The following is a 27,923-nucleotide window of genomic DNA, read 5'->3' as shown; positions in this document are numbered from 1 at the left end:
GTGGTTAAAATGTTTTTAGAGTTTGGTCCTGTTTAAGACGGCAGACATTATGGAGAATGATGTGTTGTATGTGAAAGTTCATGAGGTGGCAGGAAAGATCAGTTGCAGATATGTGCAGAGAAATGGCAAATGGAGCTTATCTTGGCCAAACATGAAGTGTTGCACCTTCATTGGTCAAGTGTAAAGAGGCAGTACACTGCTAAGGGCAACAGTGTTGATGAGCAGAGGGATCTTGGGATCCAAGTTCATAGTTGCCTGAAAGAGGCTGCACAGGTTGAAAGGGTGATTAAGAAAGATATGGCATGTTTTGTTTATTAGTTGAGGCAATGAGTTCAAAGGTACAATAGCATTTGTGTTGCAGCTTTATAAAATTCTAGTTAGGCCACATCTAGAGTGTTGCATACTGTTCTGGTTGGCCCATTTTAGGAAGGATGCAGAATAAGTTTACCAGGATGATACCTGGAATAGAGGGCATGTGCTACAATGAGAGGTTGGACAAACTTGGGTTGTTTTTTATGGAGCACTGGAAGCTAAGGGGAGATCTGATAGAGATTTATAAGGTTATGAGCAGCACAGATAGCATCTTTTTCCCAGGGTTAAAATGTCTAATATGAGCAGGAATGCACTTAAGGTGAGAGCGGGTAATTTCAAAGGAGATGTGAGGGACAAGTTTTTTTTTACACAGAGTATGGTGGGTTCCTGGAATCCGCTGCCTGGGGCGGTGGTAGAGCAGATACATTAAGGACTTTTAAGAGACATTTTGATAGACACATGTATGTGTGGAAAATGGTAATAAAAATTAGTCCTGATGAAGGGTCTCGGCCCGAAACGTCGACAGTGCTTCTCCTTATAGATGCTGCCTAGCCTGCTGTGTTCCACCAGCATTTTGTGTGTGTTCTGTAGGTTAATTTAGTTAGCCATTTGATTATTAATTTAATTAGTTCAGCAAAACATTGTGGGACAAGGAGCCTGTTCCTGTGCTTTATTGTTCAACGTTCCATGTTCTAAAATAAAGATACAACAGAATTTATGAAAAATTTTGATTTTGATAATAAACCTGATTCTGACTGAGAAACACCCAAATTGATCATTATCAATGTAAAAAATCTTCAGATTTCTGAACAACCCATCAACCCACTATGTCATTATTTTTCTCTTATTTCACATTATTTATTTATTTTATTTTTTAAATACATGTTTTATTGTAACTTAATCTTTTTTATGTTTTGCACAGTACTACATTAACACCTGCTCATTAATGTAAATACCTAATTAGCCAGTCATGTGGCAGTAAACTCAAAACAATAAAGTGTACAGTATAAGATGATGAGAGGCATTGATTGTGTGGATAGTCAGAGGCTTTTTCCCAGGCTGAAATGGTTGCCACAAGAGGACACAGGTTTAAGGTGCTGAGGAGTAGGTACAGGGGAGATGTCAGGGGTAAGTTTTTTATGCAGAGAGTGGTGAGTGCGTGGAATGGGCTGCCGGCAACGTTGGTGGAGGCAGATACGATAGGGTCTTATAAGAGACTCCTGGATAGATACATGGAGCTTAGAAAAATAGAGGGCTCTGGGTAACTCTAGGTAATTTCTAAAGTAAGTACAAGTTTGGCACAGCACTGTGGGCTGAAGGGCCTGTATTGTGCTGTAGGTTTTCTATGTTTCTAACACAATCAATCTTCGTATCATCTGCAAACTGACGAACCCACCCATGAGCTTTTCATCCAGTTAACATATATACAACCCATAAAGGTCCCTGTACAGATCACTTCAGAACACCACAGACCTCCAGCTGGAGAAAGTTCTTTTGACCGCCAACCTGTCTTCTATGACCAATCCAGTTCTGAATCACACAGCCAGTTCACCATGGATCCTATGCATCTTAATCTTCTAGATGAACCTTCCATGAGTGATCTTGTCAAATACCTTACTAAAATCCATCTAGACAACATCCACAGCTTCATTAGTCACCTTGTCAAAAAACTTGGTCAAGTTTGTAAAGCACGACTTGCCCTGCACGATGCCATGCTGGTTCTCCTTAATTAGGCCATGGTTTTTTCCAATTCTAAGAATTTTCTCCAGTAACTTCCCTGCCACTGATGTGAGACTCACTAGTCTATTAAAAAAAATGATCTAGTGCTTTTCCGGCGTACGTGACGAATAAACTTCTCAGACTTACCTGTACTTGACTGGAAACCCGAGAAGAGTTTATTCATAACTGGTCTATAGCTTCCAATGTTATCCCAGGTCCCCTTCTTATAAATGCCTGCAAGAAAATGAATTCTAAATGATATATGTACTTCGATAATAAATTTCACTGAGTTTAATCCTATCATAATAGTCATTTAATAGTCTTAAAACAGTGGGTAGAAGCTGTCAAGACAGGTGGCACGTGCTTTCAGGCTTTCGACACTTCTGTCTGAATGGAGAGGGAAGAAGGGAGAACGCCCAGGGTTGGAGGTGGAGTGTCTTTGAATTTGCTGGCTGCTTTACTGAGGCAGCAGAAAGTATAGTCAGGGATCATAGAGAGGAGGCTGGTTTCTGTGATGTGCTGAGCTGTGTCCATACAACTTTTTCCATAAACCTCTTTCAACAGTTTTCTGAGTTAATGTTACTGTTGGCAACTCAACCTACAGGCACTCCCTGTTCACATTCTACCTCTAACCTACCTCCAAAATCCCACTAAAAGAAAGGAGCTTTCTTTCCTCCACCATCAAAGCAACCCGCAACCACATCTCTTCCATTTCGTACACGTCTGCCCTCAACCCATCCTCCCACCATCCTACCTGGGATAGGGTTTCTCTTGTCCTCTCCTACCACTCCACCAGTATCCTCATCCGGCACATAATTTTAACTTCTGCCTCTCCAGTGCGATCCCACCATCAAGAACATCTTCCCCTTCGCCCCCACTTTCTGCTTTCCACCCTATGTGATTCCCTTGTCCATTCATCCCTCCTCAGTGATCGCCCTCCTGGCACTTCTCCTTGCAAGCGGAATGTGCTACACCTGCCCCTACACCTCCTCCCTCACTACCATTTCAGGCCCCAAACAGTCCTTCCAGGTGAGGCAATACTTCCTCTTCATCTACTATGTTCTAAAGGGACGTCCTTCTATTCTGAGACTCTGCCCTCTGGTCCTAAACTCTTCCACTATCAGCCTTACGATAATCGATAGGTTCAAATGAGATCCTCCCTGCTCATAGTTTTTAGCTCCAGCGAATGCTGGCCCAGAGCATTGTAAGAGGGAATCATAATTTCCAAGTTTTCTATCGTCAATAAACTTTCGAGGGAATATCTGGGGTGGATTGAGAGGAAAGGACTGAAGGAGATCCCTGTGTGAGTGGGCGGGAAGCGGCGTCGAGCCTGACGTTTGGTTCGGGCCGTCCCTCCTGCTCCTCCCCTCCTTCCCTGCTTCCTGGTGCCCCCGTCCGTCCCACAGGCAGGCCGCCATGGCCACCACCTTCGTGTCGGTGCCGCTCAAGAAGTCGTCCGAGGTGGACCTGTCGAAACAGCTGTGCAAGTTCATCGCGGCCACCTACCCGAGCGGGGAGAGCCAGACCGAGTACGTGCGGGCCGCCGAGGAGCTGAACAAACTGCGGAAGAGCGCGGTGGGCCGGCCGCTCGACAAGCACGACAGCTCGCTGGAGATCCTGCTGAGGTGGGTCGTGGCTGGGCTCGGGGGGCCCCGCGGGCTCCGAAACGGGGGAGGAAGGGGAAGCGGCCGGGGAGGGACCCAAACGTGGCTAACTCAACCAACTGTTGCTGCTCGGAACGGGGAGATTCAACGCCGTGGCCTTGTGAGGGGCCTATCCGCTGCATTGGCACTCAAGATTGTTCAGTACACAATTACTCAGTATTGAGTGTACAGGAGAACGAGATTATTGTTACTCCGGATCAAATGCACCACAAAAGCAATGACTATAAAAGCAGTCTTATAAAACACAATGTACAAGTAACACACTCAAAATGCTGGAGGAACTCAGCGGGTCAGACAGCTTCTATGGAAAGGAATAAACAGTCGACATTTCTGGCCTAGACCACGAGCACTGTTGAAGCACCTGAATTGTGTACTGTTTATTACCCTCCAGAGCTGGGGCCTAATCTGCTGAATTCCTGCTGTATTTTGTGTGTGTTACTTTGGGTTTCTGGCATCTGCAGAATCTCTTGTGTTTACAATGTATAGGTAGCTATTTTATATACATATATATATACATAAAGTGACGCTAGTTGATGTGTATGTAGTGGTGGTGGTGGGTGGGTCAGAAAGTACTGTATTTGTAAAAGAAAAGCATTTATACACGTTTCCCTTTTTCATTTTTTTTCTTTTTGCCTTCTGTCTCATGGTTAGATGTTGAAAATGACTGCGGCTCTCATCCTGAGATACATTCAGGATATAAATTTTATGAATCTGGTTTATCATCACTGATTTATACTGAAATTTGTTGTAACACACAAAATGCTGAAGGAACTCAGCAGGTCATGCTGCATCCATGGAGATAAATAAACAGTCAATGTTTTGCACCAAGACTCTTCATCAGGCCTAAAGAGGTGGGGGAATAAGCCCCCCTGCTTTTTGATTTGTGCAAGGACATAATATAGAATCCCTCAGTCATAAAATAAGTAATTTTTGACCCAAAATTATTACTCTGCTTAGGGATCAATACTGTTTTGGACGCTTTTCGTGTTTTGTTTTGGCCATGGGAGTAATTGCACCTTTCAATAAGTTTAGATGATGTAATAATACCGGTGTATTTATCATCAGAACACTAGTCTTCTCTTTCATTGAAAATCTGATACAAATTGTGTACTTTAATCTCTTAATTGCTGGAATCCCCTCCAGACTTTTGTAATATGCTACACAACAAATTATGAGGAAGTTAGCACTTGTTTACATGTGCTTCTGGTTGAACTTCAGTTTTAAAGCTAATTTAAAAAAACACAGCCCTAGCTGTGTGCATACATCTACTGATGCTTCTGTATACATCATCAGTGATGTTCCTGGAATCATCGGGTGTTTTGGGTATTTCAACATCATATGCCCTTCTCCAGGTGACCCAGCCAGGGCTGATCAGACCCCAGCTTGTGTCCAGATGGCTAGCTACACATGACTCCTTGGCTCCCTTCTCTTGAGCCACAGCCATCTTGAGGCCCTCTCCTTGCTTGTTACCTTTGAGTAAAAATCAAAAGATTGCACTTGTGATACAAGTTACAAGGAAAATGCTGAAGCCCTCTGAGAATAGTTAGCACCTGTGGTGTAAGTTTTTCCTGAATCATCCGTTTTAAGTTCAAAGTAAAAATTTATTATCAGAGTACATACATGTCACCACATACAGCCCTGAGATTCTTTTTCTGTGGGCATGCTCATCAAATCTATAGAACAGTAACTGTAAACAGGATCAATGGACAACCATGGAAATGTAAATATAAATAAATAGCAATAAATAACGATATGAAATAGCAAGATAAGACAATCCTTAAATGGGTGTAGTTATCCCCTTTTTGATCAAGAGCCTGATGGTTGAGGGTAGTAACTGTGCTTGAACCTGGTGGTGCAAGTTCTGAGGCACTTGTACCTTCTACCTGATGGCAGCAGTGAAAAGGAGCATGGCCTTGGTGGTGAGGATCTTTGATAATGGATGCTGCTTTTGCCATGGCACAGTTTTATTGGTTGGGAGGGTTTTGCCCATGATGTACTGGGCTGAATCCACTACTTTTTGCAGGATTTTCCACTCAAAGGCATTGGTGTTCCTATTCCAGGCTATATTGCAGCCAGTCAGCACAATTTCCAGCACACATCTGTAGAACCTTGCCAAGGTTTTTGATATGCTGAATCACTGCAGACTCCAGAGGAAAAAGGCATTGTCATACTTTATTCGCAATAATATTTATATGATGGGTCTAGGACAGGTCTTCTGAGATAGTGACATACAGAAATTTAAAGTTACTGACTCTCTTTCCCCTCTGATCCTCCAATGATTACTGGCTCAGGGACCTTTGGTTTCCCTCTCCTGAAATCTACAATCAGAAGTCAATAGGACATTGAGTGAGAGGTGGTTGTTATTACACCATTCAGCCAAATTCTCAGTTAACTTTGAGTAATAGAATTACACAGCCCACCTTGTTTAAGCTGATTAATATGCATTCCACAGCTAGACCCATTCACATACTTGGGGCACATTTCCTTTTAAACCTTTCCCATCCACATTTTTGTTTGAATGTCTTTTAGTACTTGTACCTGCCTCTGCCACTTCCACTAGTGGCTCATTCCATATACCCACCATCCTCTGTGTTGGGAAAATCTTGCTGGTAAAGTCCTCTTCAACTCTCTTCCCCTCTCACCTTTAACTTACACCCTGTAGTTTGTGTTTATTAGTTTAAATTGTTTAAAGTCTAAGTTTTATTCATCCCTGTAGAAAGAGGTTGAATGGGTCACGTTGGCTCCAAGTGGATTTATATTGTACACCTGGGGGTAGCACGTTTACCCCTAAATGGCAAATGTTGAACAGTCATATATACTATTTGGTGCATTACTTGACCAGTTAAGACTTGTGTTTTATGGAGATCAGGGATTGTGGAGGTAGATTCCCCTTTTTGTTCTTTTCCATTAGCAATCAGATTCTGGTGTGAAACTTGTTGTTTTGCAGTGGCTCAGCAATGCAAAGAAAGAAAATTTGCATAAATTGCAAAATTAGTAGTGCAGAGAAAAGAATAATGAGCTAGTTTTCATGGACTGTTCAGAACTCTGATGGCATAGGGGAAGAACCTGTTCCTGAATCATTCTGTGTGGATCTTAAGGCTCATGTGCTCTTGAAGATGTTTTTGATGGTGGGGAAGATTGTGCCCGTGATGGAGATGGCTGAGTCTATGACCCTGTGCAGCCTCTTGCGATCTTGTGCAGTGAAGCCTCCATAACAACTGGATGAATAGCAAGTGCATTAGTTTTTTTTACACATGCTGTTGAGTTTGGATTAAATGGCTAAAATAGTGCATTTGCAAATTTGCATATTAAAATTTGATTTGGTGAAGTAGCTGGCTGTATATATACTGGAAGAATATATAAGGCTGTATATGTACTGCGTTTATCACACTGTGACTCTTTGTGGAGAATGCACTATTGAGTTTTTTTGGCTGATGAATCTGAATTGCTAGGATTTGTTATGGAAACAGTAACAAAGTATCCTGAGTGTGATGGTATTCCCGAGTCTCCACCCGGAACTTGCATAACTTGTTCCTCTCAATGCGTTACGGCATATCGGGCGGCACCTTTCTGCGACACTGGTCACCTGAGGTCAAACAGCAGAGAATCTCACCTTTTTGGAATGATTATTTTTCTGAGGATCTAAAGGAAATCTATCAACCAAGTTACTCAAGGTGCTGGTTACCTGAACTAGAAATTAATATTTAAAATGGGTCTCATGAAGTAAGGATCAGAGTTTATCTGAATAGTGTTTTATATTTCTTGCATGGTGCAAGATGAGCTGCATTGTGTTGGTCTGCGTTTGCACGAGTGCAAGATGAGTGTGTCTCCCGGACAACATCCCAAGCACCATCGATCCACAGGATATGACTCACGAGGACTTGGATATTATTATTATTATTATTACTACTAATACTACTACTACTTTGTCACAGTATGTTTTTGCTGCTGTCATAGTTATATGTGTTTTATGAGCCTTGTGCTGTGTGTGATTGTTGGTACTGTGTTTTGCATCTTGGCCCAGAAGAATGCTGTTTCATTTGGCTGTGTTCATGGATATGATTGAACTTGGACTATATCTTGTTATCCGGTACATTTTGCAGAAATTCATCTCATGATTTGAGGATGTGGTGAGTTTCCTGGAATTTTTATTTCCTTTAAATTGGTGGAAATAAGGTAAAGTTCTTATAACTTTCTGATACTTGGTTGATTACAATTACTTTAATGCCCAGTACTGTGCCTTTTCTTTTTTTCCACTTTCAGCCTTTCCAAATCTTGACATTAATGTAGGATTATAATCTTTGTGCCTAGGATATCTAAATTCAAAATTTTGCCCTCAAATTTCTGGTTTTTCAATTTGCAGCAATACTGGATTACAATATTAGCCTGAAGGTCAAAGACCCAAAGGAGTCACAGTAGCTGAAGCGGTCCGGTTTTATTAGGTGAGGTGTGAAGCTGGAGGCTTCATGTCTGTCAGTCTGAGATTTCTGGTACAAGGATTGGAGGTCTGGAGAAAGCCTGTTCTGTGGAGGGAGCCTGTCTGGATGTGTGTGTGGGAGGAATCAGGAAGGAACTTGTTCTTCTGTTGGTGTTGTGTTTTGTTTCTGCTGTTTGTGTTGTTCTGTGGGACATTGTGGGCATGCTATATTGGCCCCGAATGTATGGTAGCACTTGCAGGCTGCTCCAGAATATTCTTCGTACAGGAAAAACTTAAATAAGGAAATAACTGTTTTGCCGAGCACCTACGCTTCGTCCGCCAGAAGAAGTGAGATCTCCCAGTGGCCACCCATTTAAATTCCACTTCCCATTCTCATTCAGATATGTCAATCCATGGCCTCCTCTATTGTCTCAACGAGGGCACGCACTGGTTGGAAGAACAACACCTTATATTCTGACTGGATAGCCTCCAACCTGATGGCATGAACATTGATCTCTCGAATTTCCGGTAATGGCTTGTCCACTCCTTCACCATTCTCCATCCCTTTTCCCTCTCTCACCTTATCTTCTTGCCTGCCCATCTTCTCCGTCTTTTGTTTCTTCCATGCCCCTTTGTTCTCTCCTTTCAGACTCCCCCATTCTCCAGCCCTGTATCACTTGCACCAATCAACTTCCCAGCTCTTTACTTCACCCCCTCCTGGTTTCACCTATCAGACTGTTTCTTCCCCCCCCCCACCCACCTTTTAACACTACTCATCTTTTTTTCTCCATTCCTGCTAAAGGGTCTTAGCCCAAAACGTTGACAGTACTTTTTTCCAAACATGCTGTCTGGCCTGCTGAGTTCCTCCAGTATTTTGTGTGTGTAGCTAGAAATGGAGGTCATGGGTTGAGGATCAAAGGAGAAATGTTTATGGGAAGTTGAGGGGAAACTCCTTCACTCAGAGGTTCATAAGGGCGTGGAATGAGCTGCCAGCACAAGTACACACGAGCTTGATTTCAACGTTTAGGAGAAGTTTGGATAGGTACCTGGATGGGAGGGTTGTGAAGAGTGACTCAGTGTGGGTCGATGGGACTAAGCAGTTTAAATGATTTAGTATGGACCAGATGGGCTAAAGGCCCTTTTTCTGTGCTATGCTTTTCAATGACTTAAGTATTGGTTGTTGAAGCATGAGTCATTTTACTATATGTCTCAATGTTCATACAATCAATAAATCTGTATTTGAATCTTTAAATGATGTCATTGCTTTATGTGAAGAGTTCCTTTTAGGATTCCAGTTCAAACTTCTATTTTTCAGGTGCATGGAAGGCAGAGAAATAGAATAGCATTGGAAGTATCTTTAGTTCATAATAAAAGGCAACTTCAGTCACTTACTTACATGACAGTTGTGATTTTTTTCTAAAGTAGCGTTCTCAGCATTGTTGAGAAATTTCCCAGTGACGCTTGGTTACCAGTTGTGAATTGCACATCATTTGTATTTCAAAAAGGACCACACCTGCTTGTTGAATGTGGTTGTATTGTTTACTCCCATTGTTTTACATGACATTCTTGAATTCGCTCCATCTTTTTTTCATACTTCGAACAACCTGAAATAGTGCTTGTCCTGGAACCGGCTATTGTAGATTTGTTCATGTGGAATGTAGGAGTAACAAGAGATCCTGTAGTTAGGATGGACTTGAGATTCTGCAGGTGCTAGAACTTGGGAGCAACACACACAAAGTACTGGAGGAACAATGTAAGTCAGGCAGCATCAATGGAGAGAAATAAACAGTCTACTTTTTGGTACAAGACCCTTCTTCAGGACTGGAGAGAATCCTGTCATGAGCAATGAACACAAAGTTGTAGAATTCTAGACCGAGCTCGAGGATGAACATCTTGGGTCCTCAACTTAATTATGCAGGGTCTAGATAGGGTAAATACAACTGAGGTTAGGCATGACTAGAACTAGAGGTCATTGCTTAATGGTTAAAAAGTCAAATATTTAAGGTAAACGTGAGGGGGAGATTCATTAAGAGGGTGGTGCAAGTTCTTGATATTGATAGTTTATTTATTTATTATTGTTATTTCTTCTTTTTGTATTTGCATAGTGATTTGTCTTCTGCACTCTGGTCAAATGCCCTAGTTTGGGAGACCTTTCATTGATTCTGTTATGGTTATTATTCTATAGATTTATTGAGTATGCCCACAATAAAATAAACCTCAGGGTTGTATATCATGTCATGTATGCACTCTGATCATAAATTTACTTTGGACTGTGAGTGTGGGACAAACTGCCAGCAGAAATGGTGGATTGGGGTTCAACTTCCGCACTGAAAAGAAGTTTGGATAAGTTCATGGATGGGAGGGGTATAGAGAGTGATGGTCCAGATGCAGATCAATAGGACTAGGCAGAATAATAGTTCAGTAGAGACTAGATGGGCCAAAGGGCCTGTTTCTATGCTGTAGTGCTCCCTGGCTCAATTATAGAGTATAGAAGTGTTATGTAGTGTGATTTGTAGAAAACTAACTAAACTCAGTAAATGTGTTGACCTGATGAAGTGTCTCGGCCTGAAACATCGACTATACTATTTTCCCAGGATGCTGCCTGACCTGCTGAAGTCCTCCAGCATTTTGAGTGTGTTGCTTGGATTTCCAGCATCTGCAGATTTTCTCTTATCAGTAAATGAGTACATTCGGCCCTCCTTATCTGTGGGTTCCGCATGCGCAGATTCAACCAACTATGGATCAGGAAAACCTGGAAGTTCTCTCTCCAGCACTTGCTGTTTGAGCATGTACAGACTTTTTTCTTGTCATTCCCTAAACAATACAGTATAACAACTGTTTACATAGAATTTGCATTGTATTAGATGTTATAAGTAATCTAGAGATGATTTGAAGTACAGTATGCAGGAGGATGTGCATAGGTTACAGCGGATCAGGATAAAAAAACCCGGAAGTTCTCTCTCCAGCACTCATTGTTTGAGCATGTACAGACCTTTTTTTCTTGTCATTATTCCCTAAACAGTACAGTATAACAATTATTTATATAGCATTTACTTTGTATTAGGTATTATAAGTAAGTTGGAACAGGTACATCTGGTATTATTTAGCGTCAGTTAGTCAAACATTTGTCTTAGTATATAGAATTTATTTTACCTTTCTATGCAGATAAAACACTTAAGAAACGTATGTATTTCAATAATGAAACCATTGCGTTGCTTAAGCTTTCATCGGGGCAGGGCCTTTCATGTGTTCCATTAAAATTGTTCTGATTGTTGACCGACTGTAGCCTAATGCTTTTCCAGTGACCGATTGGCGTTTCACCTCTTTCTGATCGCTTTATTATTTCCACTTTATTTTCAATCGAGATCGTTTTCCGGAGCAGAAACACTGCAGGCGGTGGGACCGCACTGAGACAGGTTAAATAAGGGACTTGAGCATCCGTGTTTTTTGGTATCTGCGGGGAGGTCCTGGAAACAATCCCCCGCGGATAAGGAGGGCCGGCTGTAATGGCAGATACTGAAGTAATTATTTATTAACTCACTAGAAATATAGTCTGATCAGAGAGAGTGAATCACTGAGAAAGATGAACCTACAGTTGTTAAAAATTCAAGGAAAATATTGATTGAAAAGCTACAACATCAAAAGTGGCAAAAGCTACTGATAGACCAGATCAATAGACACAAATGCTGGAGGAACTCACCAGGTCAGGCAGCATCTATGGAAATAAATAAACAGTTGACTTTTCAGGCTGAGACCCTTTTCCATGACTGGAAAGAATCCAGAATAAGAAAGTGGTTGTGGGAGGGGAAGGAGTACAGGCTGGTTGGTGATTAGTGAGTCCAGCATATAAGTAAGATTACACCTCTGCTTCCTTAGAAGTTTGCGAAGATTCAGCAAGACATCTAAAAGTTTGACCAGGTTCTATAGATGTGTGATGGAGAGTATAATGACTTGTTGCATTCCAGCATGGTATGGAATCACCAATGTCCTTGAACAGAAAATCCCACAAAAAGTAGTGGATACGACCCAGTTCATCACGGGTAAAGCCCTCCCTACCATTGAGCCCATCTACAGGAAGCATTGTTACAGGAAAGCAGCATCCATCATCAAATACCCCACCACCCAGGACATGTTCTCTTTTCACTGCTGCCATCAGGAAGAAGGTACAAGTGCCTCAGGACTTTAATCACCAGGTTCAGGAACAGTTATTACAACTTCAACCATCAGGCTTCTAAACCAAAGGGATAACTTCGCTCACTCCATCACTGAACTGTTCTCACAACCTATGTACTCGCTTTCAAGGACTCTTCACCTCATGTTCTTGATATTTATTGCTTATTTATTTATTATTATTACTTTAATATTTTTCTTTCTTTGTTTTTGTATTTGCTCTGTTTGTTAACTTCTGCACACTGACACCCTGTTGGTATCATCTTTCATTGATTTTGTTATGGTTATTGGATTTATTCAGTATCCCTGCATAAGGATGAACTTTACGCTTGAATATGGTGACATACATATACTTAAATAAATTTACCTTGAAGCTGAAGCTGTGGAGGACGGATGAAGTAAGAAGTAGGGAGGCGATCGATGGAAGAGTTAAAGGGCGGAAGAAGAAGGAATCTGATGGAGGAGGGGAGAGGATGGGAGAAAGCAAGGGAGGAGGGGAACCAAGGACAGCGATAGGCAGGTGGGGAGAAAAACTGTAAGATGGGAGCCAGAATGGGGAATGGAAAAAGAGAGAAAGTGGGAGGGGGAGAAATTACAGGAAGTTAGATAACTAATTGTTTGTCTATGGCCTTCCCTATTTCTACAATGTGGCCAATCTCTGTGTGGAGGAGCAACATCTCATATTGCGTCTGGATAGCCTCCAACATGACGGCATGAAAATCAATTTCTCTAACTTCTCCTCACCTTGCTCCCTATCTGCAGTGCATTTTGTCTGTTACTGTACACTTCATTGTGCATTCTGTTATTGTTTCCTATTGCACTACCTCAGTGCAATGACACAATGAATTGATCTGTATGAATGGAATACAGGACCAGTTTTTCACTGCACCTCAGTACATGTAACAACAATAAACCGATTTATGAAGTTGCATTGCTGCAGCGACATTATCATACCCATTGATCATATCTGTGTAGATCAGCTATTTGAAAAGGAGATTGATAAGGACAGGGAATTGAAGGTTGTGTGGAATTGGCATAGACAAGGCATTGACTCCTGGGGCAGATTAAACTCTTAAGTGGCTGGGCAGACTTGAGGACTCATGGTGTTGTCTAGCTCCTATTTCATAGAACATAGCAGCACAATACAGGCCCTTTGGCCCACAATGTTGTGCTGACTTTTAACCTAGTATAAGATCAATCTATCTCTTCCTTCCTACAGAGCACTCCTTTTTTTATCATCCATGTACTTATCTAAGAGTTTCTTAAATGTCTCTAATGTATCTGCTTCACCCATCACCCCTGACCATCAACCGTACCATCTCTGTTTTAAGTAAAAACTTACCTCTGACATTCCCTTAGACTTTCCTTCAATCATTTTAAAATTATGCCACCTTGTATTAGCCACTTCTGTCCAGGGAATTCCTTGTGTTAATATTTTTATTGTAACCAGATGATTAGAATTTGAATCCTTTGATAGGCAGACCTTTGCTGCAACAGTTTTTTTAAAATTTCATTTATTTTATTTTATTTACTGTAAGCATTACAATCGAACAGTCCTGATGAAGGGTCTGACCTGAAATGCTATCTCTGTTGAGTTTTAAACATTTCATTACAGTATTATGGAATTGGTATGAAAGCATATGGTGATGACTAATTATGGCATGATTTGCAATACTTCCTGTGCACTTGCAAGGAGAGCGTGTGCTTTTTCACAGAATCATAATGCCATACAGCATTGAAGCCCACCGTCCACACCAACCTGCTGACTCCTTTACAACTCATATCCTCAGTATTATTTATTCTATTTGCACAATTTGTCTTCTTTTGTACTTAGGTTGTTTGACAGTCTTTATGTATAGTTTATCATGTATTCTATTGTATTTCTTTATTTTACTTGCAAATGCCTTCAAAAAGGTACAATATGGTAGCATGTATGTACATTGATAATAAATTTACTTTGAAGTTTTTGAACTTGATGTACAGTAGAAGGTTGAGGGGAAATCTGATAGAGGTAGACAAAATCATGAGTGGTATAGATAAGCAGTTTTTTTCCATTGCAGTTCGGTAGGACTACAACCAGAGGTCATGGGTGAAAGGTGAGAAGTTTAAGGGGAACATGAGGGGAAACTTCTTCACTCAGAGGGTTGTGAGAGTGTGGAATCAACTGCCAGTACAAGTGGAGCATGTGAGTTCAATTCAGCGTTTTAAGAGATGCTCTGCTTCCACCACTCTCTCAGGCATTGTATTCTAGGTACTCTGCACGAAAGTGTCTCCTTTCAGATCACCTGTGGGTTTTTTTTTCACCCCTTGACCTAAATCTGTGTCATCTTATTTTTATCTTTCTTTATGGGGAAAATGTTTTCTGCTGTCCTTAATTGTACACTATAAAGAAATATAGAAAACCTACAGCACAATACAGGCCCTTTGGCCCACAAAGTTGTGCCAAACATGTTCTTACCTGAGAAATTACCTAGGGTTATTATAAAATAATAATTTTATAGTTCTCAATCATATCCCGTCTTAAGCTTGGCTACTCCATGGAAAACAAAGCTAGTTTTTCAGGTCTCCCCTCAAAAAAAATGCACCATGCCAGGCTTTTTCTGGCAAAGCTCCTTTGTTCCTACTCCAGTGCTAGCACACCTTTCCTGTAGTGTGGTAACCAGGACTGCATTATAAAGTTGAAGCGTATCCTCTCTGCCCTTACATTCAGTGCCCTTACTAACAAACACTGGTATGCCATATGTCATGTTAACTGTATGACCTACCTGTCTTCATCAAGAATCACAAGCAAGAGAAAATCTACAGATGCTAGAAATCCAAATAAAGGTTCATGGCCTGAACGGTCAAATGTTTACTCGTTTCCATAGAGGCTGCCTGGCCTGCTGAGTTACTCCAGCATTCTGTGTGTGTTGCATCTCCAAGAATCTTTGGACTTGTACACCAGGGTTCCTCTGCTTCTCAATGTACTATAACAAGAGGTTGGATAAACGTGCATTACTTTCTCTGGAGTGGCAGAGGCTGAGGGGAGATGTGATAGTTTATAAAATTATGAGAGGCACAGAGAGGATTGACAGAATCTTTCAAATGTCTAATACCAGAGGACATGTATTTAAGGTGAGGAGAGTTAATTTCAAAGGAGATGTGATGGGCCATTTTTTCTTACACAGAGAATCGGGGCTGATGGGGTGGGGGGCGAGGGAAGGATGCCTGGAATGTGCTGCCTGGAGTGGTGTAGAGGCAGATACATTAGGGACTTTTAAAAGATGTTTAGATAGGGATATGAATTTGAGGAAGATGGAAGAATATGGACATTGTGTAGGCAGCTTGTTTGCTCATTTGATTACTAATTTAATTGGTTCAGCACAACATTGTGGGCTGAGTGGCCTGTTGTGTGCTATATTGTTCTATGTTCTAAAATGTTAGTTACTTTAAATTTCTCAGTTTCCACTTTTTACTTTAGTTTTATTACCATCCTCGGATGCATTGCTTTAAAATTTTCTGGATTGAAGTCCATTTGATATTTCCCAAAATTGTTCTGTAGTCTGTCATTTCCTTTCTTGTTGTCAACTGCATAGCCTATTTTTAAAAACGTTACTTAAGCATGACTTGTATGCGTAAGTCAAAGGTAGGAACAAAAACTGAAAACAAGAAGTCTAATACAGAATCATGTAAAATCCCACTGCAAGCCAGCCTTCCAGTTGCTTAATGTATTTCTAGTACCCTAATCCAGTTTCTCTCCTGATATTTTTTAACCTCATTTCACTTCCCGTTAACTGAAAGAATGTAATGCTGAGATCTTACGAGCTATATTTGAAGTATTTTGAGCAGTTTTGGGCCCCATATCTAAGAAAGGATGTGCTGGCATTTGAGAGGGTACCGAGGAGGTTCACGACAGTCATCCTGGGAAAGAAAGGGTTAACTGGTGAGCATTTGATGGTTTGAGGCCTGCAAAATAAGATACACCAGGCATTATATTGGAGACCTTCCACCGAAAGGGTCCCCAAATGTGATGTCTACTCTGTCTCATTTATCGAGAGACTGCTTCATGTCTACTAGTACTTCTCTCTGTTGACTTCATTCATGACACAACGAGGAGGAATTCCTTTAGCCAGAGGGTGGTGAATCTGTGGAATTCATTGCCACGGACAGCTGTAGAGGCCAAGTTATTGAATGTATTAAAAGCAGAAGTGGATAAGTTCTTGATTAGTACGGGTGTCACAGGAGAATGTGATTGAGAGGGATAATAATTCAGCCATGATCAAATGGTGGTACACATTGAATAAATAGGCCAAATGTCCCAATTCTGCTTCTACGTCTTTTATCTAAACCTAGCTGGCCTCTTGTGATGGCCCTTATTATGTTTTTCAAACTTTTTATGGAAGGAAGCATGCTATGCCTATTGACCAGCTATTTGACAATCATATCAGGACTGCTAATCATTTCTTTATGTATGTGCTGATCAAAATAAAAAAGCTTCTCAACCTAATCCTTTTTTCTTGTCCTGGGCCTATAGACTTGAAGTCCACAGCTCTTTGAAAACACATCCAATTACTAATGGAAAGCATGGAAGCAAGCAGTTAGCATAACGTTTTACAGCCCGAGCGCCTAGGTTCAATTACCACCACTGTCTATAAAGAGCTTGTTTGTTCTTCTGTAACTGCGTGGTTTCCAGTGCTCTGCTTCCTCCCACATTCCAAAAAAGGAATCAATTAGTGGGTTTATTAGTCACATGGGTGTAATTTGGTGGTGTTGGCTTGTTGGGCCAGAAGGACCTGTTACCATGCTGTATCTCTAAATAAATATAAAATATTTATCCTTTCAAAGGTCAAAGTAAATTTATTATCAGAGTATGTATGTCACCATATACTACTCTGAGATTCATTTGAATCTCTTTTCACGGTAGATCAAAGCAGAATAAACAAATACAACAGAATCAATGTAAAATTACAGACGAACAAGGACTGACAAGGAACAAATGTGTAAAAGAAGACGATCTGCAAATTAAAAAAATAATAAATAAATAATACTAGAACATGTGTTGTAGAAACCCTGAAAGTGAGTCCCTAAGTTGTGTTCAGTGTTGTGATGAGTGAAGTTGTCCATTTTGGTTCAGGAGTCTGATGCCTGAAGGATTATAACTGTTTCTGAACCTGGTGGCGTGGGACCTAAGGCTCCTGTATTTTCCTAATGGTAGGAGTGAGAAGAGAGATGGCCTGGATGATGGGGGTCCTTGAATATTGATGTTGCTTTCTTGTGCATCACTGCTTGTAGACATGCTCAGTTGTGGGGAGGGCTTTTTCTGTGATGGACGGGCTGTATCCACCACTTTTTGTAGGCTTTTCCAATTTTGCCTGTTGGTGTTTCCATAATTCATCCAGCCAGGATACTGTGCATCTGTGTCAGAGAATTAGATGACATGCCAAATCTGAGGATGAGAAAAAGGTGAGGGTTGTTTTGCTTCTCTCACTTTCTTATGCAAAATTTTTCAAACCATAATACCAAATGGGTGAGTTATTTACTTCTTTTTCTTCCATCTAATCCTTCTACAAATTACTTCATAAATAAGATCTTTGGATTAACATTTAATGAATTAATATGCTTATTTCATGGGAACAGAACGCCTGAAGCTGAGGTGCAAGTAGAGGTTTTCTGTGTTTCTTGATGAGTCATGGATATTTTCAAGAATAAATGCACAGGGATTGCTGAGCTTTTGAAGATCTACTTTATTTTAAATGTTAGACCATAATACCATAAGGCATAGGTGCAGAATTAGACCATTTGGCCTATCAAGTCTGCTCTGCCATGGTATTATGGCTAATTTATTATTCCTCTTAACCCCATTCTTCTGACCTCACTCTATAATCTTGGACACCCCGACTAATCAAGAACCTATCTTGAAGAGTCTTCTTTCATGGTTGAAAGAAGATTACAGTTGGAAGCTTAACATCCAAGGATACACCTTGTATCGAAAGGACAAGCAAGTAGGCAAATGGAGTGGGGCTGTGATTAGCCGATTTGTAAAAATACGAAAGGTTTAACAGTTTGGTAGGAAAATTAAGATGTAGACTGATCGGTCACAAATTCATTTCTGCTTGGGAGTGAAATATTTTTAAGTTGCTCGAATGTTGTGATCTGAAATAATTTTGGGCAAAATATTTGAGGCATGTTCAGTACTTGTGTTAAGTCCTGGTTTGAATTTTTGATTCAATAAACTTGAATCCATAATTAAGCTGTCACTTGAATGTAGTATTTTCTCAGAGATTAGTTGGGTCTTTAGAATCAGGTTTATTATCACTAACGTATGTCAAAGTTTGTTGTTTTTCAGCAGCAGTGTGAGATAAAAATTACGATAAGTTATGAGAATTACTAAGTTAATTAATAAATTAACAAATAATGGTGGGGCGGGCTTTGCCAGTGATGGACAGGGCTGTCTCCAACAATTTTTGTCAGCTTCTCTGTTCTTGGGCATTGATGCTTCTATACCAGGCCATGTTGCAACCAATCAGGATACTCTCCACTGCTCATCTCTAGAAGCTTGTCAAAGTTTTTGGTGACATGCCAAATCAGTGCAAACTTCTCAGAAAGTAGACGTGCTGTTGTAATGGCGCTTAGGTGCTGGTCCCAGGCCAGATCCTCTAAAATACAGGATCCTATTACACTATTTTAAGGAGAGCAAGATAATTAGGATGGTAAGGTTCAACTTCAAACTACAAAAGAAAGCGGGTAATTGATCATGTAAAATGCTATTTTCTAACTGATTTGTCTTTTTTTCAGATATTATGATCAACTGTGTTCCATTGAGCCCAAGTTTCCATTTGCAGAAAATCAGGTAATCAAATATCTATTTGTATTATAATATGTGGTAGATTGATCAAATTCTTTTTAGCCCTGTCCACCAACCCAGAAAGCCCATAGCCTTTGTCAAAGCTGGAGACTAACCACAACCTCAGCACAGATCACCAGCAGGCTTGATTGCCATGGCGTCTGACTGGTAAATGAAAGTCGATCTTGGCAAGCAATTAAAGTTCCCTAACTTCATCACATAATCGTCCCCAAGGCCTGACATGGTCATTCGGCCAGAAACCTTGAAGCAGGTGGTCACAGTAGAACTGACAGTTCCTTGGGAAGACCAGATTGAGGAGGCACTTGAATGTAAGAAAGCCAAATAACAGGAGTTAGTAGAGTAGTGCCAGAGACAGGGCATGATGTAAGCCTACAGAGGTGAGGTGTAGAGGTTTTGCTGGCTGCTCACTATACAGAACTTACCCTCTACATGGAATGACAGGGGCTGCAAAAAAAAGAACCATCAGGGCAGTCAAAGAGAGACTGCTGAGCGAGCCTCAGGCTTTGGATCAAGAGATGTGACCCGTGAATCAATGCTGTGGGCCTGATCAACCCTGGCTGGGTCGTTTCAGTGAGAGTGATATGGAAAGGCCCAAAACACTTGATGACCCCAGGTTACATCGTTGATGATGTATATCAGCACATCCTATGATGTATCATAGCATCGTACATAAATAATTCAGTATTTATTGATAACTTCTTGTAGTGAACCATGCAGATGTTAAAGCCTTTATTGAAGAAAAGGAGTTTTTGGTGGCCTTGTCCAGCTGTCCTGAAACAATTTGGTTCAGATTTTAAGGTGGGGGGCAGGGGGAAGATCATCAACATGAAATTGACTGCAACTTCTGGTACATGTATAGTTAAAATAAGTTGTCTAGAAGTTATAAAGCAGAGTTTATTTTCCATATGCACAAACACATGTATGCACAGGTATAATGAAAAATTTTCTTACAGGAGAATTACAAGCACATATAATCACAGAAGCAGAACTCACAAGAAAAATGGAACAGAATTTTATAAGAGGAAGCGCGATTAGAACCAACAAAATGAAGTCCAGTTTAATGCAAACTGATCGAAGTAGTGACCTCAGTGGGTAGGCAGCTGACAAATTCTGCAGCAGACTGCATTTTATTTTGGCACAAATGGATTTGGTGGAAGCTTTAGGGTGCAGAGGAGATTTACAAGGATGCTGCCTGGATTTGATTGCCTGTCTCGTGAGGAAAGGTTGAGCAGGCTGGGTCTTTTCTCTTTGAAGTGAAAGGGGATGAGAGATGACTTGATAGAGGTGTATATGGTGATAAGAGACCTAAATCGATAGGATTGCCAGAGACTTTTTCCCCATGCCAGAAATGATAAGTGCAAGGGAGCATTATTTTAAGGCGTTTGGAAGAAAGTTTAGGGGGATGTCAGAGGTAAGACTTTTCACAGTGTGGTGGGTGTGTGGAACACCCTGCCAGGGGTGATGGTAGTGGCAGATATATTAGAGGTATTTAATTTTTGGGGAGGCACATGAATGAAAGAAAAATAGAGGGTATGTGGGAGGAAAGGTGTTACAAGCTCGCCTCTCAGCAGCCAAGCCACAACAGGAAATACAAATAAAAGATACTTATTAGCTTAAAGTTAAGGTAAAGGGAAAAAGGGTAATGTGTACTGTGGTAGAGCTGGCTACAGAAAGGGGAGAGAGAGAGTGTGGGAGTGGCCTGTTTTTTAAGCAGTCCCTAGCAGGTGCCAGCAATGGAAGGGTAATCTCAGGTGTCCCAGGGAACTTGCAACACAGGCCAGGAAATGTACAGGATATGACACACCCATGCTTAAAAAGGTTGCTCTGGGTCAACCAAAAGCTACCCCAGTGGCAGGGATAGAAAGTAGAGGAGCAAGAGTTAGATATGGCCCTTGTGGCTAAAGGGATCAGGGAGTATGGAGAGAAAGCAGGTACAGGGTTCTGAGTTGGATCATACTGAATGGCGGTGCGGGTTCAAAGGGCCGAATGGCCTGCTCCACCTATTTTGTATGTTTCTAAGAGGGATCTTTTGATGGGGCTTACTGACAATCTGACACCCCTGGCAGGACCTACAGTGCTGTGTTACATCAGGCCACACACCAGCCCAGAAAAAAATGCCTAAACACATGGTGAAGAGCTGTCCTAGTGCCTGAATGTCCAGCAAGGCAATGATCATGAGCCAAACGCAATATGTCAGACCAGAACAACAATTTGATAAGCACTACTTTAATCATCCTGAATGGACATTTTCGGAGGAATCCACTTTCTCATTAATACTCTGTTGCTAATATAATAGCCTAGGAGGCCTCTACAATTGCTTCCTCTGAGACCATCTCTTCACACAGGAGAAAGAGAAGAGGATCTTTTCTGTTCAAGCACTAGCTGTTCATGAGGGGAAGGCACTTGGCCAAACCCTGTTAGATCTACCTCACCTTTGGCCATAAAGGTATCTCAGAGGGCAGTATCAGATTGCCTTGCCTTTGCTTTTTTCTTTCTTAGACATTGCCTGAGTAGCAACACAAACAGGAAAGGGACCTGGGAAAGTCATTTCAAGTTCATGTGAGCCCTCCTGCACCTCGGGATTGGAGGTTACTTCTGGAGTAGGTAGCACTCGACCACCCACCAAATTGTTCCCTAGAATGAAAGACACTCCTTCAGCCAGGATCTGGGAACAGAGGGCAACACTAGAAACCAGACCCGATTGGAGACAAACGTTATGCAAAGGCATGGACAAAAATCCTGCACCAAACCATTTTACAAGTGTCTTTAAACCCAAAGCAGACTCAGAGAATGGTAAAACATCCTGGCTATCATAGACTGAAAAGCTCCTGTGTCCCTCCAAATCTTAATGGGTTGCCTGACTCAGGATCAGAGGCAAGAGAAACTAAACCTTTCATCAAGAGGGAAGAAGAGCTAGCCAGCTCGTGTTTCTTCCTTGAAACATCACTATCAGGAGACAAAGAATTTGCTACAGTTTTCACAAAAGCTACAGGCTTCACAGATTTCTGCTTCTTCTTAAGCATTCAGCAACTGGATGACAGGCTTCTTGCAATAGAAACACGCCTGGTCATCTGTGACATTCTCAGATGTAAAATCCTTAGCTAAGGGTGAGGCCGTGGGGGGGTACTAGTTTTAAAGATTCTGCCTGATAGGATAGGCCTTTCCTCCTGTACTTGGTGTATCATTTACTGCCAAAACTGACCTTGTGGGTTAAGGCATACTCATCTTCCAATATGACAGCTTGCTCAAGGGTTGATGCCTTCTTTTTTATTTAAATAAGCAGATTCAACTTCAGTCAACAGCTCTTAAATGCCTCTAGCAAGATGAGTTGTTCAGTAGATTCTACTTGTTGACCTAAACACCACCAGTCAAACAGATTCTTTTTCTCTGGTAAACTCAATATATTTGCTGGTTAAGCTTACTGTAGCTCCTGAAGCACTGGTGGTAAGCCTCAGGAATCGACTCAGAAGATTTCAAGATAGCTGCTTTGATCTCATCGTAACCTGAGCTCTTCTCAATACTTAGAACAGAGTAGGCTCCCTGAGCATTTCCTTTCAAAACGCTCTGCAAAAGCAGAGGCTAGACATGTTTATGCATTTTGAAATGGTAGCCACCCATTGAAAATGAGAGAAATATTTCTCGACATTCTTCTCTGCAAATGGTGGAACTAACTTAATATGGCTACATCAAATGCAGAAGGATCAGACTCGCGTCTTAAACTAATTTCTTAAGGAAACACTCTTGCTGTAAGTGCAGTTGGGTTCCCTTAACAATCGTTCCTTCTGCCTTTCCTCTAACTGCTTCACTTGCAGCGCCATCACCTTTAGACTCAACTCAATGGCAGCCTCTGACAAAGGAGAGGTTTGGGCACTAAGGGGGATTGAACTAACCTCTAGAACCCCAGTGTCTATCAACACTTCTCTGACAACCTATTTTATGCTCCCTTTTAACTATTTGAGTGCTGGTAAATTCAATATTGTAATGAGAAGCCAGTTGCAAAAGTTTATACTTTGTAAGCAGTTCAAGAAACTCCTCAGAAGGTTCTTTAATGAATACTACAAGAGATACCATATTTACTGACGAAGGGTCTCAGTCTGAAACGTCGACATCGCTTCTCCCTATAGATGCTGCCTGGCCTGCTGTGTTCCACCAGCATTTTGTGTGTGTTGCTGTTTGAACTTCCAGAATCTGCAGATTTCCTCGTGTTTACCATATTTAAAAAGCTTTCCTACACTACACTACTGACAAAGTACAGAGATCAGCACAAACATACTAATGGGGCATTTAGTACAAAGCAACACTAACAGAGTCTGTATACACACACAAGAGGGCCCAGTTATACCAGAAGGCAACAATTATATCAGTGCCTAAGCACTGGTGAGCTGCCTTAATGACTATCGCCCGGTAGCACTCACATCTACAATGATGAAATGCTTTGAGAGGTTGATCATGACTAGACTGAACTCCTGCCTCAGCAAGGACCTGGACCCATTGAAATTTGCCTGTCGCCACAGCAGGTCAATGGCAGAAGCAATCTCAATGACCCTTCACATGGCTTAGACCACCTGGACAACACAAACACCTATGCCTGGACTATAGATCAGCATTTAATAAAACCATTCCCACAATCCTGATTGAGAAGTTACAGAACCTGGGCCTCTGTACTTCCCTCTGCAATTAGATCCTCGACTTCCTAACCAGAAAACCATAGTCTGGGTGGATTGGTGATAACATTTCCTCCTTGCTGACGATTAAATCTAGTGCACCTCAGGGGTGTGTGTTTAGCCCACTGCTCTACTCCCTATATACACATTTCTGTGTGGCTAGGCATAATTCAAATACCGTCTATAAATTTGCTGATGATACAACCATTGTTGGTAGAATCTCAGGTGGTGACAAGAGGGTGTACAGGAGTGAGATATGTGGAATGGTGCCGCAGCAACAACTTTCCAGTCAATGTCAGTAAGATGAAAGAGTTGATTGTGGACTTCAGGAAGGGTAAGACTAAGGAACACATACCAATCCTCATGGAGGGATTAGAAGTGGAGAGAATGAGCAGTTTCAAGTTTCTGGGTGTTAAGATCTGAGGACCTAATGTGGCCCCAACATGTTGATGCAGTTATAAAGACGGCAAGACAGTGACTATATTTCATTTAGGAGTTTGAAGAGATTTGGGTTGTCAACAAATAACACTCAAAAACTTCTATAGATGTACTGTAGAGAACATTCTGAGAGGCTACATCATTATTTGATATTGGGAGGGGTGGGGTGCTATTGTACAAGACCAAAAGCTGCAGGAGGTTGTAAGTTTTTTCAGCTCCATCTTGGGTATTAGCCTACAAAGTACCCAGGACATCTTCAAGGAGTGGTGCCTCAGAAAGGCAGTGTCCATTATTAAGGATCTCCAACACTCAGGGCATACCCTTTTCTCACTGTTACCATCAGGTAGGAGGTACAGACACCTAAAGGCACAAACTCAGCGATTCAGGAACAGCTTCTTCCTCTCTACCGTCCGATTCCTAAATAGACATTGAACCCTTGAACACTACCTCACCTTTTTAATATATATTTCTGTTTTTGCATGATTTTTAACCTATTCAATATACATAAACTGTAATTGATTTACTTATTATTTTTTCTTCTATATTATCTATTACATTGAACTGCTGCTGCTGAATTTCACAACAAATGCCGATGATGATAATTCTGATGCAGAACACAGCCACTGACACACACAATGTGGCAAATTTTGTTCTCTACAAAATAGCCATTAAGGCCACAATTACAAAAATAGAACTAGATATTACCCTCAACTACCAAAGTAACACAGAATAGATTACTCACCTCAGACAAGTATCACAATTCTCTGATGGAGCCTACCAGTCATCCTAATTATCAAAACTCAGGGTACTAGTATACAAATAAGTTCAAAGGTAGACCTTCACATAGAAACTGATCATGGGCCCACCACAGAAGTGCCTAAAACTTAACTCACCTAACTTAAATAATTCACTGATGCTCTCACTCTCATTCCCCCACCCCCACACTGCAAAGTGAGTGTGGCATTGATTGCTATTCCAAACAATACACAATAAGTGCAGATCTAAACAAACATACAAATGAACTGCATTTTCCACCACTCCCCCATACCTGCCTAGCCTTTGCTCTATCCTTCCCAGCTTCTGAGGTGACTTTAAAAGCAAATCTTCAGGAAGCATAGGCCATCATGTAGTACTGGAAGATTTACCCCACCAGAGAACAAGTCTCTACCCAGGATAACCTCAAACTTTAAAGGCAAAATAATAAAGGAGTGAACTGCAGGAAAACTGATTACTCGGTCCAGCTGGAACACTCCCTAATCTCACTGAGGTACTTGTGCACTAGTTACAGCACTCAAACAACAGTACTCAGCCAGCAGCAGTTGTACTGAAAAGGAGATAAATGGCAAAGCAACAACACACCACAGATCAAAGTAACTGACAAACAAAAGGCCTGTGCACTTAAATCTAGGGGCAAACACAATTTAGGCCTGTCCTTTCAAAATAAAAAAAAATTAGAGGAGCCCCCATTATGTTACGACCTCCGCTCTCAGGAAGTAATACAAAGGAGTCAGGCCACAAAGGGAAGTAAAAACAAAAGATATTTAGTTAATTAAAGTGAAAAAGGGCAATGTGTAGTGTGGTAATGCTGGCTGTGGAAAGGGAAAGAGAGAGGGCGTAGAAGCAGGCGCGTTTTTAAGCGGTCCCCAGCAGGTGCTGGCAATGGAAGGGTAATTGCAGGTGTCCCAGGGAACTGCAGCACAGGTTAAAGAGGAAGCACAGGCCAGGGAATGTACAGGACATTACAGAAGGGTTATATTGGTCAGTACAACGTTGTGGGCCGAAAGGCCCGTACAGTGCTGTTCTGTTCTTTGCTGTATGTATATTGTACTTGCTAATATGAAGGCAATTAGTAACCCATTTGTAAGCCTGATAAAACCAGAAGATCTCTTTTCATTTACCTCAACAGATAATTTGAATTGGAATGAGAATCTGGTTTATTATCACCAGTTTGTGACATGGAATTTGTTAACTTAGCAGCGGCAGTTCAATGCAATACATAATCTAGCAGAGAAAAAATAATAATAAATAAGATAAAGATAATAATAAATAAACAAGTGCATCAATTACATATATTGAATAGATTAAAAAACAAATACTGTATATTTTTTAAAAAGTGAGGTAGTGTCCAAAGATTTAATGTCCCTGCAGGATTGCAATGCATTGATAGTTGTTACTGCAATGATGCGTCACCTACTTTAAGCACTCAGAGTCACTAGCATAGCTTGCTAACTTGGGGATGATGACTCTGTTATGACCCATTTGAGAACATTGCACTAAATCATGACCTCAATTGATATAACCATTAGAATCAACTGGGTGATAGTTTGGGAGTGTGGGACTAACAATGAATAGTTGTGAAGCGGGAGATATTTTGGGGCAACATTTGGTGATGGAGGGGGAAACTGTTAGAGGTGATGGTGATTTTGTTTATCCTGTCTCCAGGGAAGCTGTACGCTCATGGCTACTTTATTACGTATACCTGTACACCTGCTTGTTAATGCCAATATCTCATCAATCATGTGACAGCAATTCCATGCATAAAAGCATGCAGACATGATCAAGAGGCTCAGTTGTTGTTCAGACCAAACATCAGCATGGGAAAGAAATGTGGTCGAAGCAACTTTGACCGTGGAATAATTGTTGGTGCCAGATGGAGGCTAGTTTGTGTAAATCAGAAACTGCTGATCTCTAGGGATTCTCTAGAGTTTACAGAGAATGGTGCGAAAACCAAAAAGAAACATCCAGTGAGTGAAAGTTCTGTGGGCGAAGACACTTTGTTAATGCGAGAGGTTCGAGGAGAAAGGGCAGACTGGTTCAGTCTGACAGGAAAGGGACAATTACCTAAATAACCATGTGTTACAACATGTTGAAATTTGAAATCGGTGGGCAGACCTGTGAGTGAACACGAGGAAATCTGCAGATGCTGGAAATTCAAACAACACACACAAAATGCTGGTGGAACACAGCAGGCCAGGCAGCATCTATAGGGAGAAGCATTGTTGACATTTTGTGCTGAGACATTTTGTGCTTTCAGGACTAACTGAAACGAAAGATAGAGATTTGAAAGTAGTGGGGGGAGGGGGAAATGCAAAATGATAGGAGAAGACCGGAGGGGGTGGGATGCTAAGAGCTGGAAAGGTGATTGGCGAAAGTGATACAGAACTGGAGAAAGGAAAGGATCATGGGATGGGAGGCCTCAGGAGAAAGAAAGGGGGAGGGGGGAGCACGAGAGGGAGATGGAGAACAGGCAAACAACTAAATATGTCAGGGATGTGGTAAGAAGGGGAGGAGGGGCATTAATGGAAGTTAGAGAAGTCAATGTTCATGCCATCAGGTTGGAGGCTACCCAGCCGGTATATAAAGTGTTGTTCCTCCAACCTGAGTTTGGATTCATTTTGACAGTAGAGGAGGCCATGGATAGACATATCAGAATGGGAATGGGATGTGGAATTAAAATGTGTGGCCACTGGGAGATCCTGCTTTCTCTGGCAGACCGAGCTTAGGTGTTCAGCAAAACGGTCTCCCACCGTCAGCACTGGTTCCTTGTCACATCTTTCCCTTCACCTCCCTTTCTGCTTTCCGCAGGGATCACTCCCTACGTGACTCCCTTGTCCACTCATCCCCCCATCCCTTCCCACCAATTTCCCTCCTGGCACTTATCCTTGTAAGCGGAACAAATGCTACACCTGCCCTTA

At 41.4% G+C, this 27,923-nt stretch overlaps 1 protein-coding gene across 4 annotated transcripts in view; it reads left to right on the top strand.

The window, feature by feature from the left end:
- The first annotated feature begins 3,367 nt into the window (after positions 1-3,367).
- The window catches only part of pdcd6ip (programmed cell death 6 interacting protein), an 88,729-nt gene continuing 64,173 nt past the window's right edge, over positions 3,368-27,923 (top strand). The window contains exons 1-2 of one of the 4 annotated variants that reach the window (XM_059984282.1): positions 3,368-3,656; positions 19,057-19,111. In XM_059984282.1, coding sequence (XP_059840265.1) covers positions 3,448-3,656; positions 19,057-19,111 — 264 coding nt within the window. In that variant the 5' untranslated portion in view covers positions 3,368-3,447. The remainder of the gene's footprint in view (positions 3,657-19,056; positions 19,112-27,923) is intronic. The other 3 variants (XM_059984292.1, XM_059984303.1, XM_059984308.1) reach the window with 3 other exon arrangements.

Source organism: Hypanus sabinus, chromosome 1, assembly GCF_030144855.1.
Source record: "Hypanus sabinus isolate sHypSab1 chromosome 1, sHypSab1.hap1, whole genome shotgun sequence".
NCBI classification, from domain to species: Eukaryota; Metazoa; Chordata; class Chondrichthyes; order Myliobatiformes; family Dasyatidae; genus Hypanus; species Hypanus sabinus.
This window is presented reverse-complemented; position numbering and strand designations above follow the sequence as displayed.